Genomic DNA, 19,202 nt, shown 5'->3' with positions numbered 1-19,202 from the left:
CTTTAAATGTGAGAGTCATTAGTTTGAATTTTATCCTGGATGGTAGGGGAAGCCAGTGCAGGGATTGGCAGAGTGGCACGGCAGAGGAGGAGCGGTTGGAGAGGTGTATGAGCCTGGCAGCAGTATTCATTATGGACTGGAGAGGGGACAGTCTTTGGTGGGGAAGGCCAATTAATAGGGAGTTACAGTAGTCCAGGCGAGATATTATAAGAGAGTGAATAAGAATTTTGGCAGCATCTTGGGTGATAAATGATCGGATTTTGGAGATATTTCTTAGGTGAAAGTGACATGATTTGATAAGTGATTGGATATGAGGGGTGAAGGACAGGGTAGAATCAAGGATAACCCCAAGGCACCGGGCCTGGGAAGATGGGGTGATGGTAGAATTGTTAACCGTTATAGATACCTCGGGAACAATGTGGGCATTGGATGGGGGAAAGAGAAGCAGTTCAGTTTTAGAGAGGTTTAATTTAAGGTAACGTTGGGACATCCAAGTGGAGATAGCGGACAGGCAGGAAGAGACGCGAGTTAGAAGCTCTGGGTTGAGATCAGGAGAGGAAAGATAGATCTGAGTATCGTCAGCATAGAGGTGGTACTGAAAGCCAAAAGAACTGATTAATTTGCCAAGTGAGGAGGTATAGAGAGAAAATAGTAAGGGGTCCAGGACAGAGCCTTGAGGAACCCCGACAGAAAGAGGCAAGGGAGAAGGTGATTCCCCATTGTAAGAGACACTGAAGGATCGATCTGAGAGATAAGATGAAAACCAGGATAAGGCAGTGTCCCGAAGGCCAAGAGAGCGGAGAGTCTGGAGGAGAAGAGGTTGATCCACAGTGTCAAAAGCAGCACAGAGATCGAGAAGTATTAGTAGCGAGTAGTGTTTTTTGGCTTTAGCCGAAAGAAGGTCATTTGTTAGTCGGGTTAGAGCAGTTTCTGTGGAGTGTTGTTGTCTAAAACCAGATTGTAGGGGATCCAGGAGGTTATTGTCAGAGAGGAATAGCGTCAGTCGGTTGTATACTAGGCGCTCAAGCAGTTTGGAGACTTCCACATCTTCAATAGAGTTTGGGTTGCACAATGACATCTCCATTAATTGCGTAGTTCAGAGACCTCCAGCTAATGACATTCCCACTCGTATACCAACTATTTCGCTGGACCTGCCATATGGTCTCAGGAGGCAAAACCTCATTCCACATATGGACATCGGTTATTTCCCCTTGAAAGGAAGCTTCACGATCCCACTCCATACTATGATATCTATAATATCTCTGCATCTGACCCAGAGAAATACCATCCTGGAGATCAATAGAAAAGCCTTTCTGCAGTACTGCGAGAGGGGAGACTTTCCCATTAACCCAAAGCTGTAGAACCCCAGTGTCAGAGTCCCAGGTCACACAGATGTGATTCCAGTCCAGAGGATTTGCCTTTCCAGTTATGTACACCTGTGTATTGTTTATGTAGATAATGGAATAATAAAATGGTAGGGAATAAGGTATATGGGACTGGTAAATAACAAACATATTGCGGACTTGTGATTTGGGGGTGCCTAGGGTAAAAAGGGCAGAGTTTCCAACCTCTGTGTAGCTCCTCAAGCAAACGGTGAAGTTATTTAAAGGCCCAGTCACCACTGGTTTCAGAACCACATAATCATCAACAGACTTTTTGGGGAAGAAGAAGATATTTCTATCCATGTCTTGAAGGAGAGAAGGGTTTCATGGAAAAAAGACAAGATAATACAGTTAGAAACCTTACAGCCATGAGGGGAAACAACCAGTAAAACAAAACTAAGGGGACATTAATGTTAAAATGAACCTGTTGCTTGACTTTGATGGAATGGGCAACAGAATATTAATCAGTTTATTTGCATCTGTTTCTGCATGTGTCTCTCTCTAACTAAAGTATATCTGGTTGCTGTCAGTAATGCCTGGTCACCAGAAAGGCAGAATAATTCTAAAGGTACATTATCATTGTTATTATGGGCATTCAAACCATTACCATGTCCCTAATAGCCAGATAATTTCTATTCTTAAACTAAAGAAGAGCAAAGAGTTAAAAAAAATGTATAAATCACATAAATCACAGCCGGGCAATTTTAGGACTCATTGCATCTCATTTTGGCCTGTCTGTCCTTCACCCCAACTAAATCACAATATATATGACATTTCTCAAGACCAACAATTCCTCATAAATGAAATGACTTAAGTGCCAGCCGCTGGTGCCTGGGTTATTTGCTGTATGACGTGAATAAGTGACTAAGCGACAGGCTTATATGCTAGAGTGCCAGGGTACAGCTGCCACAATTGACAATTTTTCACGAGTACAGGTTTGGGACCTGTTATCCAGAATGCTTGGGACCTGGGGTTTTCGGGATAAGGGATCTTTCAGTAATTTGGAACTTAAGTCTGCCCAAAACCATTTTAAACATGAAATAAACCCAATAGGGCTGTTCTACCCCAATAAGGGGTAATTATATCTTAGTTGGGATCAAGTACAGGTACTGTTTTATTATTACAGAGAAAAGGGAATAATTTAACCATGAAATAAACCCAATAGGGCTGTTCTGCCCCCAATAAGGGGTAATTATATCTTAGTTGGGATCAAGTACAGGTACTGTTTTATTATTACAGAGAAAAGGGAATCATTTAACCATGAAATAAACCCAATAGGGCTGTTCTGCCCCCAATAAGGGGTAATTATATCTTAGTTGGGATCAAGTACAGGTACTGTTTTATTATTACAGAGAAAAGGGAATCATTTAACCATGAAATAAACCCAATAGGGCTGTTCTGCCCCAATAAGGGGTAATTATATCTTAGTTGGGATCAAGTAAAGGTACTGTTTTATTATTACAGAGAAAAGGGAATCATTTAACCATGAAATAAACCCAATAGGGCTGTTCTGCCCCAATAAGGGGTAATTATATCTTAGTTGGGATCAAGTACAGGTACTGTTTTATTATTACAGAGAAAAGGGAATCATTTAACCATTAAATAAACCCAATAGGGCTGTTCTGCCCCCAATAAGGGGTAATTATATCTTAGTTGGGATCAAGTACAGGTACTGTTTTATTATTACAGAGAAAAGGGAATCATTTAACCATGAAATAAACCCAATAGGGCTATTCTGCCCCAATAAGGGGTAATTATATCTTAGTTGGGATCAATTACAAGGTACTGTTTTATTATTACAGAGAAAATGGAATCATTTAACCATTAAATAAACCCAATAGGGCTGTTCTGCCCCAATAAGGGGTAATTATATCTTAGTTGGGATCAAGTACAGGTACTGTTTTATTATTACAGAGAAAATGGAATCATTTAACCATTAAATAAACCCAATAGGACTGTTCTACCCCCCAATAAGGGGTAATTATATCTTAGTTGGGATCAAGTACAGGTACTGTTTTATTATTACAGAGAAAATGGAATCATTTAACCATTAAATAAACCCAATAGGGCTGTTCTGCCCCCAATAAGGGGTAATTATAACTTAGTTGGGATCAAGTACAGGTACTGTTTTATTATTACAGAGAAAAGGGAATCATTTAACCATGAAATAAACCCAACAGGGCTGTTCTGCCCCCAATAAGGGGTAATTATATCTTAGTTGGGATCAAGTACAGCTACTGTTTTATTATTACAGAGGAAAGGGAATCATTTTTAAAAATCTAAATTAATTTGATTAAAATGGAGTTTAGGGGAGATGGCCTTTCCGTAATTCAGAAGTTTCTGAATAACGGGTTTACGGATAAGGGATCCAATACCTATACATACAAACATTCCCAACCCATTCAGTGATCAATTTCTATTGATGGTTCTTTACTTACCTTCTTGTGCCACGGATCCAGCAAAGAGCAAAAGCCAAAGGACTCGCATCTCCATGTTCCTAAATGAGAGAAGGTTTCACTTAACAAGCCATAAAGTCATTATTTCATGCCATATCCCACAAATAAGCTAAAATGATTAGTATTTGCCTATCCTGGAAACGCCAGGCTCACCAGATGTCCTCAAATTTAAAGCTACACGTGTGTCGTGCCAGGCCATATTGCCCTGGCATTGTAAAAATGTAAACCTGGCAGCATTTGCGTTGTGTCCACCAGACGCCCCTAATTAACCCAATACACACTATCAACATCTGGTCTCGGGCTCCCGCAGAGACCCTTAATTAAATATGCAACCAGGGACTGCGGGAAGGTGACCAGAGGCCACCCCTTTAGATTAGAGGAACGGAGCTTCCATTTGAAGCAGTGTAGGGGGTTCCTCACGGTGAGGGCAGTGAGGTTGGGGAATGCCCTTCCTAGTGATGCTGTAATGGCAGATTCTGTTAATGCCTATAAGAGGGGCCTGGATGAGTTCTTGATCAATCAGAATATCCAAGGCTATTGTGATACTAATATCTACAGTTAGTACTAGTGGTTGTATATATAGTTTATGTATGTGAGTGTATAGATTGGTAGGTGTGGGTTAGGTGTGCTGGGTTTACTTGGATGGGTTGAACTTGATGGACACTGGTCTTTTTTCAACCCTATGTAACTATGTAACTATATGTAACTTAATCAGACAATGTGGGACCAGCCCGTTGAAGCATGAAGCTGGGGTCTTTGATCTGTTGATCAAAGAAAGGCAAAGTGTGGACCTAGGAACAGCAGGGGGGGACAGCATACAGAAAATATGGATTCTAGAAATGGATCCATATCTCCTTTGCTTTAGGGTTCACATCCTCATAAATCATGTATTGTTTATGAGGGGGTCCCATGCTTCCCAATGATACCAAACAAGGACTTCCTATACCCACCAGTTAGGAGGGATAGTTTCGGGGGGACTGGGACATGAGACACCCCTCATGTTTGGTATCATTTTGATCACCCACATATGGGTTAAAACAATCCCCTACTTTCATAATAATATTGAGTACTGGCAAGTACCAATATTATATGACAAGAAACTGGCATGAGAAGTACAGCTCTCTATAGGGGAGGGGTCATGTGACCAGTTCAACCCTACTTACAGTGAGAGAAAGCTTGTGTGATATACTTGTGTATTAGGTTTCTATCGCCTGTTAATGATAGATGGTGGCAGCGAATAGTTGTATTTGGGGCGGTGGTGTGTTTGGGGGGTGCTTGATATTAGTCTAACCTGTGTGAAAGGTGACTGAGTGTAACCCCTTGTTCCCCGTTCCTGTGTCAGGCGCATCTGAGAATGGAGTGTTCCTGACAATGTGTTTTATGAATATCTCCACTTAACAGTACAGGGATCATTTACATTTGTGGTGAGGGTCATTAGAACAAGATGGCTGCTCCCATGTACAGTGCAGGAATGGTTAAAGAACTCCTCCTTTAATTATAAATATCACTATTATACTTTATTTCTATGCTACTGGCATGCACTAAATTTTACTGAGACTATACATTATTCACATCATTGGAGCTTTCAAAACAGTGGTTTCCAAACTGTCGGGTTGGTTCAACATCTGGGGGGGGGGGGGGGTCCGACTGTAGGTCAGTTAGGGTCAGATTTGCAATGAAAACATATTTGCTGTGCAAGATATTCTTGAGGCTATGGCTGAATGACTGATCCATTAATGTTTTCTATATCTATTATTTTGGTATGAGCTAAGTGGGCTGTAATAGGTTGGACCTCTACGGGATGCTTGAATGGAAAAAGTTTGACCACTGATCTAAGGTACTGAATTTAAATGCAAGATATTGTGTATTACTGAAGTTGTCACCCTTATAATACACGAGTGATACTCAGAGTTCCCTGTATAACTCAGCCTGCAGCCTTGTGCCTTTATATGGGCACAGAACCCCTCAGTGACTTCTAATATCCTTATCATTTACAGTAGGGGGTACATTATCCCTTATAATACATGAGTGATACTCAGAGTTCCCTGTATAACTCAGCCTGCAGCCTTGTGCCTTTATATGGGCACAGAACCCCTCAGTGACTTCTAATATCCTTATCATTTACAGTAGGGGGTACATTATCCCTTATAATACATGAGTGATACTCAGAGTTCCCTGTATAACTCAGCCTGCAGCCTTGTGCCTTTATATGGGCACAGAACCCCTCAGTGACTGCTAATATCCTTATCATTTACAGTAGGGGGTACATTATCCCTTATAATACATGAGTGATACTCAGAGTTCCCTGTATAACTCAGCCTGCAGCCTTGTGCCTTTATATGGGCACAGAACCCCTCAGTGACTTCTAATATCCTTATCATTTACAGTAGGGGGTACATTATCCCTTATAATACATGAGTGATACTCAGAGTTCCCTGTATAACTCAGCCTGCAGCCTTGTGCCTTTATATGGGCACAGAACCCCTCAGTGACTTCTAATATCCTTATCATTTACAGTAGGGGGTACATTATCCCTTATAATACATGAGTGATACTCAGAGTTCCCTGTATAACTCAGCCTGCAGCCTTGTGCCTTTATATGGCCACAGAACCCCTCAGTGACTGCTAATATCCTTATCATTTACAGTAGGGGGTACATTATCCCTTATAATACATGAGTGATACTCAGAGTTCCCTGTATAACTCAGCCTGCAGCCTTGTGCATTTATATGGTCACAGAACCCCTCAGTGACTGCTAATATCCTTATCATTTACAGTAGGGGGTACATTATCCCTTATAATACATGAGTGATACTCAGAGTTCCCTGTATAACTCAGCCTGCAGCCTTGTGCCTTTATATGGGCACAGAACCCCTGAGTGACTGCTAATATCCTTATCATTTACAGTAGGGGGTACAGTATCCCTTATAATACATGAGTGATACTCAGAGTTCCCTGTATAACTCAGCCTTGTGCCTTTATATGGGCACAGAACCCCTCAGTGACTGCTAATATCCTTATCATTTACAGTAGGGGGTACATTATCCCTTATAATACATGAGTGATACTCAGAGTTCCCTGTATAACTCAGCCTGCAGCCTTGTGCCTTTATATGGGCACAGAACCCCTCAGTGACTGCTAATATCCTTATCATTTACAGTAGGGGTTACATTTAATTTTGAATATATGTTATGCCATTTCCTTTTACATACCTTGGGTAATATGCCTGATGGGGTATTTGTAGATGAGAGGCTCAGCCCTGGCAGGCAGTGTGGGGCAGCTACAGCCGGTACTTGGGACTTCTTAGCTGAACAAGTACCAGGTCACTGGAACAATATATTGAGGAGAAGAGAGCTTGGAATACAAATGTGGCCCCTCCTTAAAATGCCACTTAGCTGGGTGGCAGTAAGAGATAAGAACAGGGCGCAGTCCTGTGAATAAGTAGGTGGCGGCTGTACTGCTCTCTGTTTAACAAAACAAATGTTTACAAGTACATTAGAGGGGATTATAGGCAGTTGGGGGATGTTCTTTTTTCCCATAAAAACAATCAGCGCACCAGAGGTCACCCCTTTAGATTAGAGGAACAGAGCTTCCATTTGAAGCAGCGTAGGGGGTTCCTCACGGTGAGGGCAGTGAGGTTGGGGAATGCCCTTCCTAGTGATGGGGTAATGGCAGATTCTGTTAATGCCTATAAGAGGGGCCTGGATGAGTTCTTGATCATTCAGAATATCCAAGGCTATTGTGATACTAATATCTACAGTTAGTATTACTGGTTGTATTTATAGTTTATGTATGTGAGTGTATAGATTGGTCAGTATAGGGTGTGGGTGCTGGGTTTACTTGGAAGGGTTGAACTTGATGGACACTGGTCTTTTTTCAACCCTATGTAACTATGTAACTATGTAACTAACACTTTGCCCAATCATTGCCCAAGGTGCCATTACATGTGCTTTGTTGATGCATGAAATTTTATTTGATCTTGGTGTCAGGAGAGAAAACAGCATGGCAGGTCCTACTAAATATTTATATAACTGGAAACAACAATGACAAAACACCTCACACTTTCACCAGAAAACTTATCTAAAAGGTTTTTATCTAAAAATTCACAAGTAGGCAGATAAGAGTACAAAGCCCGTGTTCATTATATATAGAGGACTGTGGATCACGAGCCCAAGAGGCGGAGCTCCATATCTTTAAAGAAAACAAATGAGTTAATTCAGGCAGTCCAACTGGTGTTGGGCCCTCCTGTTGTCTCTGGGAATGAGGCCAGGGAACCTGCACTGCCAGTGAAAGGAAGAGGAATGGGGAGAAAATAACTCAAACAAAATGGAGCTCCTATAAATCATCTTATAAAAGGAGGCCTTTGCCTGTACCCTGGAAAAGGCAACTGCATTACATAGTTACATAGTTACATAGTTACATAGTTACATAGGGTTGAAAAAAGACCAGAGTCCATCACGTTTAACCCTTCCAAGTAAACCCAGCACCCACACAAACCTATCTATGTATAGATTTAGTAGACTTAATTCTACTAAATACTGTCTATCACAGTAACCCCACAGCATTCACACCTCTGTGAGTATCAGATGTCACCTCTCTGAAGAGTTACAAAGTGCCATTGTGAGTGGGTTAGTGGAAGAGTACATATGCTGAGTAGGGATGTAGCGAACCTGAAAAAAAATGTTCGCGAACCCGTTCGCGAACTTTCGTCAGAAAGTGCGAACGTTCGCGAACTTTGCGAACCCCATAGACTTCAATGGGAAGGCGAACTTTAAGACCTAGAAAAGCCATCTCTGGCCAGAAAACTGATTTTAAAGTTGTTTAAAGGGTGCCATGACCTGGACAGTGGCATGCAGGAGGGGCATCAATGGCAAAAATTTCTCTGAAAAATACGTTGTTGACACAGCGTTGCGTTTTGTGCTGTAAAGGGCAGAAATCACACTACATTCCTAAACTTATGTAATAAACTGCTTTAAAAAGTCCGGCATCTACATTCCAATCAAGTCGTGTAAAGGTTACGGCCGGTTCACACGCAAAGACAAAACGCCGCATTTACTGCAACGAAAAAAAACGCAAAAAGCTTTAATGATACTGTCAAGTGTGCGAATATTAGTTTTTACTAGTTGCTTGTCACCTCCAGGACGTTCGTCCCGTCGGTGGGAATATTTCTGTAGTGGTGTGTTTAGCAGTCACCGTGCTTGTGCGCACGTGCATGGTCAGGCAGAGGTAATTCAATGTAGAGTAACGTGAACCAAAAAACACTGATTCTGCAGTGTGGGCCCAGGTTTGTCCTACCTTTTCGATCACCTGTGGTGACCATAAAAGATACGATTTTGCCGCAGTTGCAGAACCCTGAAAAATCAGGAATGTGTACATTCCTAAAAAATTATGGTTTTTTTGTTGCAGCCACTGAAGCACAGAGGACAGAAAAAATATCTCAGATAGATGGTATCATAACCATGCCCCAGGCAAACCCTTTCAAAGAACTAAGATAGGGTGACAACAAGCACAGAAGACATTAAAAACATCAAAGCTAGATGGTATAATAACCATGCCCCAGCCAAACCCTTTCAGAGAACTCAGATAGGGTGACAACAAGCACAGAAGACATTAAAAACATCAAAGCTAGATGGTATCATAACCATGCCCCAGCCAAACCCTTTCAAAGAACTCAGATAGGGTGACAAGCACAGAAGACATTAAAAACATCAAAGCTAGATGGTATCATAACCATGCCCCAGCCAAACCCTTTCAAAGAACTCAGATAGGGTGACAAGCACAGAAGACATTAAAAACATCAAAGCTAGATGGTATCATAACCATGCCCCAGCCAAACCCTTTCAAAGAACTCATATAGGGTGACAAGCACAGAAGACATTAAAAACATCAAAGCTAGATGGTATCATAACCATGCCCCAGCCAAACCCTTTCAAAGAACTCAGATAGGGTGACAAGCACAGAAGAGTAGAAGAGAGAAAAATTCAGGATTTACCTGTCCAAAAAGTTTGGCTTACAATTAAGCCAGTAGGATTTGCACCCTAGTTTGTACGGTGGTGGAGGAGGACGCTAAAGGACAGCTGTGTGTGGTGTCAAGCGGCGTGCAGAGAAGGACAGCTGCATGGGCAGTCAGAACAAGTCTTCCGGCGTGCAGTAACCCTCCGAGATCCATGCCTCATTCATTTTAATAAAGGTCAGGTAATCAACACTTTTGTGACCTAGGCGAGTTCTCTTCTCAGTTACAATCCCTCCTGCTGCACTAAAGGTCCTTTCTGAGAGGACACTTGAGGCAGGGCAAGACAACAGATTTATGGCAAATTGTGACAGCTCTGGCCACAGATCAAGCCTGCGCACCCAGTAGTCCAGGGGTTCATTGCTCCTCAGAGTGTCAATATCTGCAGTTAATGCCAGGTAGTCCGCTACCTGCCGGTCGAGGCGTTCTCTGAGGGTGGATCCAGAAGGGTCCTGGCGCTGCCTTGGACTGAAAAAACTTTGCATGTCTGACGTTACAGAGTGGCCAAAGTGCATTGTCCTTGCAGGTGTGCTCGTGGGAGGATTACCGGCACCTCTGCCCCTGGAATGTGGAGTGACATCACCCTTAAAAGAATTGTACAACATGTTTTGCAGGCTGGTTTGGAAATGCAGCATCCTTTCGGACTTGTGGTACGTTGGTAACATTTCTGCCACTTTATGCTTGTAACGAGGGTCTAGTAGCGTTGCCACCCAGTACAGGTCCTTCTCCTTAAGCCTCTTGATACGGGGGTCCTTCAACAGGCATGACAGCATGAAAGACCCCATTCTCACAAGGTTGGATGCAGAGGTGGACTACGTCCTCATCCACCACCGTCTCCTCCCCCCAGCCACGTACAAGACCAGGGCTCCACAAAAGGTGACCACAAGCCCCCTGGGAAGCCTGCTCCTGTTGGTCTTCTGCCTCCACAAAGCCACCTTCCTCCTCTGACTCTGCTTCTGACACCTCTCCCTGCGTTGCAGCAGGTGCCTGGGAACGTTCTGGTGATTCCACCCAGAAATCAGGCTCTTGGTCACGCTGGTCTACAGCGTCATCTGTCACTCGTCGCACGGCACGCTCAAGAAAAAAAGCAAAGGGTATTAGGTCGCTGATGGTGCCTTCAGTGCGACTAACCATATTTGTGACCTCGTCAAAAGGGCGCATCAGCCTGCAGGCGTCGCGCATAAGCACCCAGTAACGGGGGAAAAAAATCCCCAGCTCTGCAGATCCAGTCCTACCACCCAGTTCAAACAGGTATTCATTGATGGCTCTTTGTTGTTGCAGCAGACGTTCAAACATGAGGAGCGTTGAATTCCAGCGAGTCTGGCTGTCGCAAATTAAACGCTTGACTGGCAAGTTGTGCCGCCGCTGAATGTCAGCAAGGCGTGCCATGGCTGTGTAGGAACGTCTGAAATGGCCAGACACCTTCCTGGACTGCCTGAGAATGTCCTGCAATCCTGGGTACTTCGAGACAAACCGTTGGACTATCAAATTTAAAACATGTGCCATGCAGGGCACATGTGTTAAATTGCCCAGTCTCAGTGCTGCCAACAGATTGCTTCCGTTGTCACACACCACTTTTCCAATTTTCAGTTGGTGTGGGGTCAGCCACCGATCGGCCTGTGAGTGCAGAGATGACAGGAGTACAGATCCGGTATGGTTTCTACTTTCCAGGCACGTCATGCCCAAGACAGCATGACAACGGCGTACCTGGCACGTCGAATAGCCTATGTGGAGCTGAGGGTGCACAGGTGTGGAGGAGGACACAGCAGCAGAGGAGGAAGAAGCCGAGGAAGAAGCCAAGTTAGAAGACGACGACTTAGAAGACGAGTTAGAAGACGAGTTAGAAGACGAGTTAGAGAGCAAAGGAGGAGTAGAGGTGGTGGCAGACCCGCATGCAACCCGTGGCGGTGACACCAACTCCACTGTTGTTGAACCACGCATTCCCTGCTTCCCAGCCATCACCAGGTTCACCCAGTGGGCAGTGTAGGTGACATACCTGCCCTGACCATGCTTGGAGGACCATGTGTCAGTAGTCATATGGACCTTTGCCCCAACACTAAATGACAGAGATGCGGTGATTTGGCTCTGCACATGCTGGTACAGGTGTGGTATTCCCTTCTGTGAAAAAAAATTGCGGCTGGGTACCTTCCACTGCGGTGTCCCAATTGCTACAAATTGGTGGAAAGCCTCAGAGTCCACCAGCTGGTATGGTAAAAGCTGGCGGGCTAAGAGTGCAGACAATCCAGCTGTCAGACGCCGGGCAAGGGGATGACTCGGAGGCATTGGTTTCTTACGCTCAAACATGGCCCTCACAGAAACTTGGCTGGGGGCAGATGAGCAGGAACTGGAAGGCGGAGTGGAGGGTGGTTGAGACGGGTCAAGGACAGCAGAGGTAGAGCAGTAAGATGCTGGAGCAGAAGGAGGGTGGCTTAGCGTTTGGCTGCTGCCTTTGAGGTGTTGCTCCCATAGTGCTTTGTGTTTGGCGTTCATGTGCCTTCGCATAGCAGTTGTACCTAAGTGGGTGTTGGGCTTCCCAAGACTCAGTTTCTGACTGCACTCATTGCAAATTACAGCGCTTTTGTCAGAGGCACACACATTAAAAAAATGCCACACTGCTGAGCCTTTTGATGTGGGCTTTCTAGCAGTAACAGTAGAAGTTGGCGGGTGCGTTGGCTGGCTGACCACAGGTGCCGATTCATGTTGTTGCCCTACTGTTCCCTGGGAGCTGTCCCTGCTTCTTCTAAGTCTTAATCTCCTCCTGCCTCTCTGACTCTCCGTCTCTCCATCTGAACTATCCTCCTCTTGCTCTCTTCTTGTGGGCACCCACAAAATATCACTCTCCTCATCATCATTCTCCTCAGATGCATCAATTTCTTCTGACAGCTCACAGAAGACAGCAGCAGCGGGGACCTCATCATCATCACACCTTATGTCCATCTCTGTTGTGTTGCCTGCCTGAATTATGATATCTGGTGTAACGTCCGCATCTCCTTCATCTTCTTCTGGCAATAATGGTTGCGCATCACTCAGTTCAACAAACTCATGAGTAAATAACTCCTCTGATTCCAGTGAAGAAGGGGCGGCGGTGGTGGAGGAAGTGGTACGTGGGGTGCCCATAGCAAAGGAGGATGAGGATGTTGTGGCAAAGTTAGAAACAGTAGAGGATGGGGTGTGCTGTGTAAGCCAGTCAACTACCTCTTCAGCATTTTGGGAGTTCAGGGTAAGTGCCTTCGGAAAACTGGGCAATTTCCTAGGGCCACAGGATATCATAGCAGCACGGCCCCTAGTGCCTCTGCGTGGCGGCCTGCCTTTGCCTGGCATTTTTTTTATTTTTACAAAACAACAACAACTTGGGTGATGTTTCTGGACACGGAATTATTATTGTTATTTAGACAAATTGTGAAAAAGATCACACAGCTAGGTGGCACTTGGTTGCAGACACCGGGCAACAAGGCCTGCAAGGGCAACGTATACAGTAGTGGATACGGAATATTTTATTGCTGGTGGAAAACCGTCACTCAAGTGATGTTTCTGGACACGGAATTATTATTGTTATTTAGACAAATTGTGAAAAAGCTCACACAGCTAGGTGGCACTTGGTTGCAGACACCGGGCAACAAGGCCTGCAAGGGCAACGTATACAGTAGTGGATACGGAATATTTTATTGCTGGTGGAAAACCGTCACTCAAGTGATGTTTCTGGACACGGAATTATTATTGTTATTTAGACAAATTGTGAAAAAGATCACACAGCTAGGTGGCACTTGGTTGCAGACACCGGGCAACAAGGCCTGCAAGGGCAACGTATACAGTAGTGGATACGGAATATTTTATTGCTGGTGGAAAACCGTCACTCAAGTGATGTTTCTGGACACGGAATTATTATTGTTATTTAGACAAATTGTGAAAAAGATCACACAGCTAGGTGGCACTTGGTTGCAGACACCGGGCAACAAGGCCTGCAAGGGCAACGTATACAGTAGTGGATACGGAATATATTATTGCTGGTGGAAAACCGTCACTCAAGTGATGTTTCTGGACACGGAATTATTATTGTTATTTAGACAAATTGTTATTTAGACAAAAAATACAGAGCAGTAGAAAGTAGATTACTTGCCAGAAATCCTACTTAAACTCTCCCTGAAATGAATGCACAGCTCCTATCCCCACACAAATACAGAGCAGTAGAAAGTAGATTACTAGCCAGAAATCTTCTTAAACTCTCCCTGAAATGAATGCACAGCTCCTATCCCCACACAAATACAGAGCAGTAGAAAGTAGATTACTAGCCAGAAATCCTACTTAAACTCTCCCTGAAATGAATGCACAGCTCCTATCCCCACACAAATACAGAGCAGTAGAAAGTAGATTACTAGCCAGAAATCCTACTTAAACTCTCCCTGAAATGAATGCACAGCTCCTATCCCCACACAAATACAGAGCAGTAGTAGATTACTAGCCAGAAATCCTACTTAAACTCTCCCTGAAATCAATCACAGCTTCTCTCCCTACACTATCTCTTCAAGCACACACAGGCAGAATGTAAAATGGCTGCTGGGCTTCGGTTTATATATGGAAGGGAGTGGTCCAAGGGGGGGGGGGGGGTGGCCCAGGAGGGAGAGCTGCCTGATTGCCTGACATGTATCTGCTGGTCTGGGGTGAGAGGTCAAAATTTGGCGCCAGCTAAGGCGAACCCAAATGGCGAACATCGCCAAAAGTTCGCGAATTTGCGGACTTGCGAACACCCGATATTCGCACGAATTAGTTCGCCGGCGAACAGTTCGCTACATCCCTAATGCTGAGGACTTACCATACCAGTCAGTTGAACTGAAGAAGCTGCTCGGATGAGTAGTGAAACGTCTTCAATGATTACTAAACAAGTCCAGTTGCTTTAGATTTACTTCTACTAGATACACCATGACCACAGGCCAAAGTTCTCAAACAGACTGTTCATTGAGGCAGTAACCATATCCCAGGCACATCACGCTATATAAAATGCATAAGGGGAATATTTACTTACCTAAGATATGTTTGGGCACCATGGTTTATGAAGATATTTCTAAGGCTCATTTCCTATGATTGTGTAGCATAGCTCATAACCGTACAAAGGTGGAGATCCTGTAGCCCATGTGTCTATGTGATGACTTTATACCACCCCCAGAGCGATGCAGAACACATGGTTTAGCACTAGGTGTAGTATAGAGAAAGGTTGTGGACACAGGAAGAGGAAATGAGGGGGAGGAGCAGAGAGAGCATGGCGACAACTACTAAGCACAAAACCAAAAATGAAGGCACAAAAAGACCAATAGTGAAAAGACATTCAACAAGTGGGAGTGGTGGTCCAGGTGCCCCATCCCCTCAGCATAAGCTAAACGCCTACACTGCAGTCTGATTCTTGTAGTTCTGCTATACACTGTACAAGGTCATCACACCTATGTGTATGTAGGGAGACCGGGGATACCTGTCCTGTCTGGGCTACTACTCTGTGTTGGAGCAGCATTTGTCTTCTGTGTACTGTTTTTGTGCATGGGAAGGTAGGAGTTAGCGATTTGCAGGTCAACAAAACGTTGACCTGCACCCAAACCTGCCCACTCCTGCAGGGCGGAGCAGGCACGCGCCGTCCAATAGAGGCTAGTAGTGGATGTCGGCCTGACATAGGGGCATAGTAAGGTCTCAGTGGATGTCGGCCTGACATAGGGGCATAGTAAGGTCTCAGTGGATGTCGGCCTGACATAGGGGCATAGTAAGGTCTCAGTGGATGTCGGCCTGACATAGGGGCATAGTAAGGTCTCAGTGGATGTCGGCCTGACATAGGGACATAGTAAGGTCATAGTGGATGTTGGCCTGACATAGGGACATAGTAAGGTCATAGTGGATGTTGGCCTGACATAGGGACATAGTAAGGTCATAGTGGATGTCGGCCTGACATAGGGGCATAGTAAGGTCATAGTGGATGTTGGCCTGACATAGGGACATAGTAAGGTCATAGTGGATGTCGGCCTGACATAGGGACATAGTAAGGTCATAGTGGATGTTGGCCTGACATAGGGACATAGTAAGGTCATAGTGGATGTTGGCCTGACATAGGGACATAGTAAGGTCATAGTGGATGTTGGCCTGACATAGGGACATAGTAAGGTCTCAGTGGATGTCGGCCTGACATAGGGGCATAGTAAGGTCTCAGTGGATGTCGGCCTGACATAGGGACATAGTAAGGTCATAGTGGATGTCGGCCTGACATAGGGGCATAGTAAGGTCATAGTGGATGTTGGCCTGACATAGGGACATAGTAAGGTCATAGTGGATGTTGGCCTGACATAGGGACATAGTAAGGTCATAGTGGATGTTGGCCTGACATAGGGACATAGTAAGGTCATAGTGGATGTTGGCCTGACATAGGGACATAGTAAGGTCTCAGTGGATGTCGGCCTGACATAGGGGCATAGTAAGGTCTCAGTGGATGTCGGCCTGACATAGGGGCATAGTAAGGTCTCAGTGGATGTCGGCCTGACATAGGGACATAGTAAGGTCATAGTGGATGTTGGCCTGACATAGGGACATAGTAAGGTCATAGTGGATGTCGGCCTGACATAGGGACATAGTAAGGTCATAGTGGATGTCGGCCTGACATAGGGACATAGTAAGGTCTCAGTGGATGTCGGCCTGACATAGGGGCATAGTAAGGTCATAGTGGATGTTGGCCTGACATAGGGACATAGTAAGGTCTCAGTGGATGTCGGCCTGACATAGGGACATAGTAAGGTCATAGTGGATGTCGGCCTGACATAGGGACATAGTAAGGTCTCAGTGGATGTCGGCCTGACATAGGGGCATAGTAAGGTCATAGTGGATGTCGGCCTGACATAGGGACATAGTAAGGTCATAGTGGATGTTGGCCTGACATAGGGACATAGTAAGGTCTCAGTGGATGTCGGCCTGACATAGGGACATAGTAAGGTCATAGTGGATGTCGGCCTGACATAGGGACATAGTAAGGTCTCAGTGGATGTCGGCCTGACATAGGGGCATAGTAAGGTCATAGTGGATGTCGGCCTGACATAGGGACATAGTAAGGTCATAGTGGATGTTGGCCTGACATAGGGACATAGTAAGGTCATAGTGGATGTTGGCCTGACATAGGGACATAGTAAGGTCATAGTGGATGTCGGCCTGACATAGGGGCATAGTAAGGTCTTAGTGGATGTCGGCCTGACATAGGGGCATAGTAAGGTCATAGTGGATGTCGGCCTGACATAGGGGCATAGTAAGGTCTCAGTGGATGTCGGCCTGACATAGGGGCATAGTAAGGTCATAGCGGATGTCGGCCTGACATAGGGGCATAGTAAAGTCATAGCGGATGTCGGCCTGACATAGGGGCATAGTAAAGTCATAGCGGATGTTAGCCGGAACTGCCTGACCCATGGTTTATGCGGGTTACAACCTGACCAACACAGGTCCCTACCTGTGTGAGCTGAGAGGAAGGAAGGCCTACACAGGAAGAGGAAGTGGTGGAAGTGGAAGCAGGCAGGAAGCAGTGACTCAGTCAGTGCATGTAACAAGTAAACAGACCAAAAAAGACTCATAGGGGCGTATTTATTAACATTGATGACAAACTTCACCAGTGGTGTTAATAAATACTCACCATAGTGTGTTCCAGTAGGGGTTGTATCACTGTTATTATTATTGCCTAGCTTATATACCACTATATGGCCTATTGCCTGATGTAGATCAAGGAAAGACAATAAACAATTATGAAAAGAAGATCAAATCACATTCAGTCTTGCATCCCCAATATAACAATTTCTATGCAATACCAGTAGTGAGTGCAATGGTCTGTATATATATAATCCTACACTGCCCTCTAGTGTTAAAGGGTAAATTAGCATGTTGAAGTAGAAATATGTTTGTGGGCCTGTAATTGAAGCAGGTTCTGCTCTAAAGCCTATTTATGTCAGAATTAACACAGAACAATAGGTCACTTTACACAGCTGCAAACCTGGTATTAGCCAATCAAGCAGGGAATTGACACAATGCACCCAGGTAGTGATGAGCGAATCTGTCCCGTTTTGCTTCGTCAAAAAATTTGCTAATCTTTTAAAAGATTTGCAAAACGGCAAAATGTTGCGCGGAAAAAAAAAATTGTCGCCCGTTCTTTTGACATGAGGAGAGTACAGCATGGGGTACGTAAGTTACTTAAAGGAGAACTAAACCCTAAAAATGAATATGGCTAAAAATGCCATTTTCATATACAGAACTAATTGCATCAGTCACAGGGGGTCACCATCTTGGACAGTGTCTGTAACACTCACATACTCGCGCTTTGAGAAGCTGTTGAGAAGCTGAGCTTAGGGGTCATAGTAAATTATCAAGCAGAAAATGAGGTTAGCCTATAATAAAAGCTGATGCTACAGGGCTGATTATTAAATTCTGATGCTAATTACACTGGTTTCTGAGCTGTCATGTAGTAATTATCTGTATTAACTACTAATAGGCCTTACATTGTGACATTTATATTGTAAATATACAGTATATTGTGCCATTTTTATTGTATATATACAGTATAGTGTGCCATTTATATTCTATATATACAGTATAGTGTGACATTTATATTCTATATATACAGTATAGTGTGCCATTTATATTGTATATATACAGTATAGTGTGCCATTTATATTGTATATATACAGTATAGTGTGCCATTTTTATTGTATATATACAGTATAGTGTGCCATTTATATTCTATATATCCAGTATAGTGTGCCATTTATATTCTATATATACAGTATAGTGTGCCATTTATATTGTATATATACAGTATAGTGTGGCATTTATATTCTATATATACAGTATATAGTGTGCCATTTATATTGTATATATACAGTATAGTGTGCCATTTATATTCTATATATACAGTATAGTGTGCCATTTATATTCTATATATACAGTATAGTGTGCCATTTATATTCTATATATACAGTATAGTGTGACATTTATATTCTATATATACAGTATAGTGTGCCATTTATATTCTATATATACAGTATAGTGTGACATTTATACTCTATATATACAGTATAGTGTGACATTTATATTGTATATATACAGTATAGTGTGCCATTTATATTGTATATATACAGTATAGTGTGCCATTTATATTCTATATATACAGTATAGTGTGCCATTTATATTGTATATATACAGTATAGTGTGACATTTATATTCTATATATACAGTATAGTGTGCCATTTATATTCTATATATACAGTATAGTGTGCCATTTATATTGTATATATACAGTATAGTGTGCCATTTATATTCTATATATACAGTATAGTGTGCCATTTATATTGTATA

General features: G+C 43.6%; 3 protein-coding genes across 5 annotated transcripts in view; all 3 read right to left on the bottom strand.

Moving 5' to 3' along the window:
- The window catches only part of LOC100487769 (C-reactive protein), a 35,477-nt gene extending 28,382 nt beyond the window's left edge, over positions 1 to 7,095 (bottom strand). The window contains exon 1 of the mRNA XM_031891192.1: positions 7,051 to 7,095. The gene's annotated coding sequence lies outside the window, so the exon portion shown is untranslated. The remainder of the gene's footprint in view (positions 1 to 7,050) is intronic.
- MGC108147 (protein) overlaps positions 1 to 19,202 on the bottom strand; it is a 60,550-nt gene that overhangs the window by 35,777 nt on the left and 5,571 nt on the right. The gene's annotated exons all lie outside the window — the stretch shown is intronic.
- The window catches only part of LOC100489750 (C-reactive protein), a 42,807-nt gene continuing 24,434 nt past the window's right edge, over positions 830 to 19,202 (bottom strand). For 2 of the 3 annotated variants that reach the window (XM_031891194.1, XM_031891195.1), the window contains exons 2-3: positions 3,821 to 3,879; positions 965 to 1,687 (exon numbers count right to left, since the gene is read on the bottom strand). In XM_031891194.1, coding sequence (XP_031747054.1) covers positions 1,050 to 1,687; positions 3,821 to 3,875 — 693 coding nt within the window. In that variant the 5' untranslated portion in view covers positions 3,876 to 3,879 and the 3' untranslated portion in view covers positions 965 to 1,049. Of the gene's footprint in view, positions 1,688 to 3,820; positions 3,880 to 7,050; positions 7,139 to 19,202 lie in introns of those variants that run through there. The other variant, XM_002937750.5, reaches the window with a different exon arrangement.

The sequence above is a fragment of the Xenopus tropicalis genome, chromosome 8 (genome assembly GCF_000004195.4).
Source record: "Xenopus tropicalis strain Nigerian chromosome 8, UCB_Xtro_10.0, whole genome shotgun sequence".
NCBI lineage: Eukaryota > Metazoa > Chordata > Amphibia > Anura > Pipidae > Xenopus > Xenopus tropicalis.
Note: the sequence above shows the minus strand (reverse complement) of the source record. Positions and strands in the feature narration are given on the sequence as shown.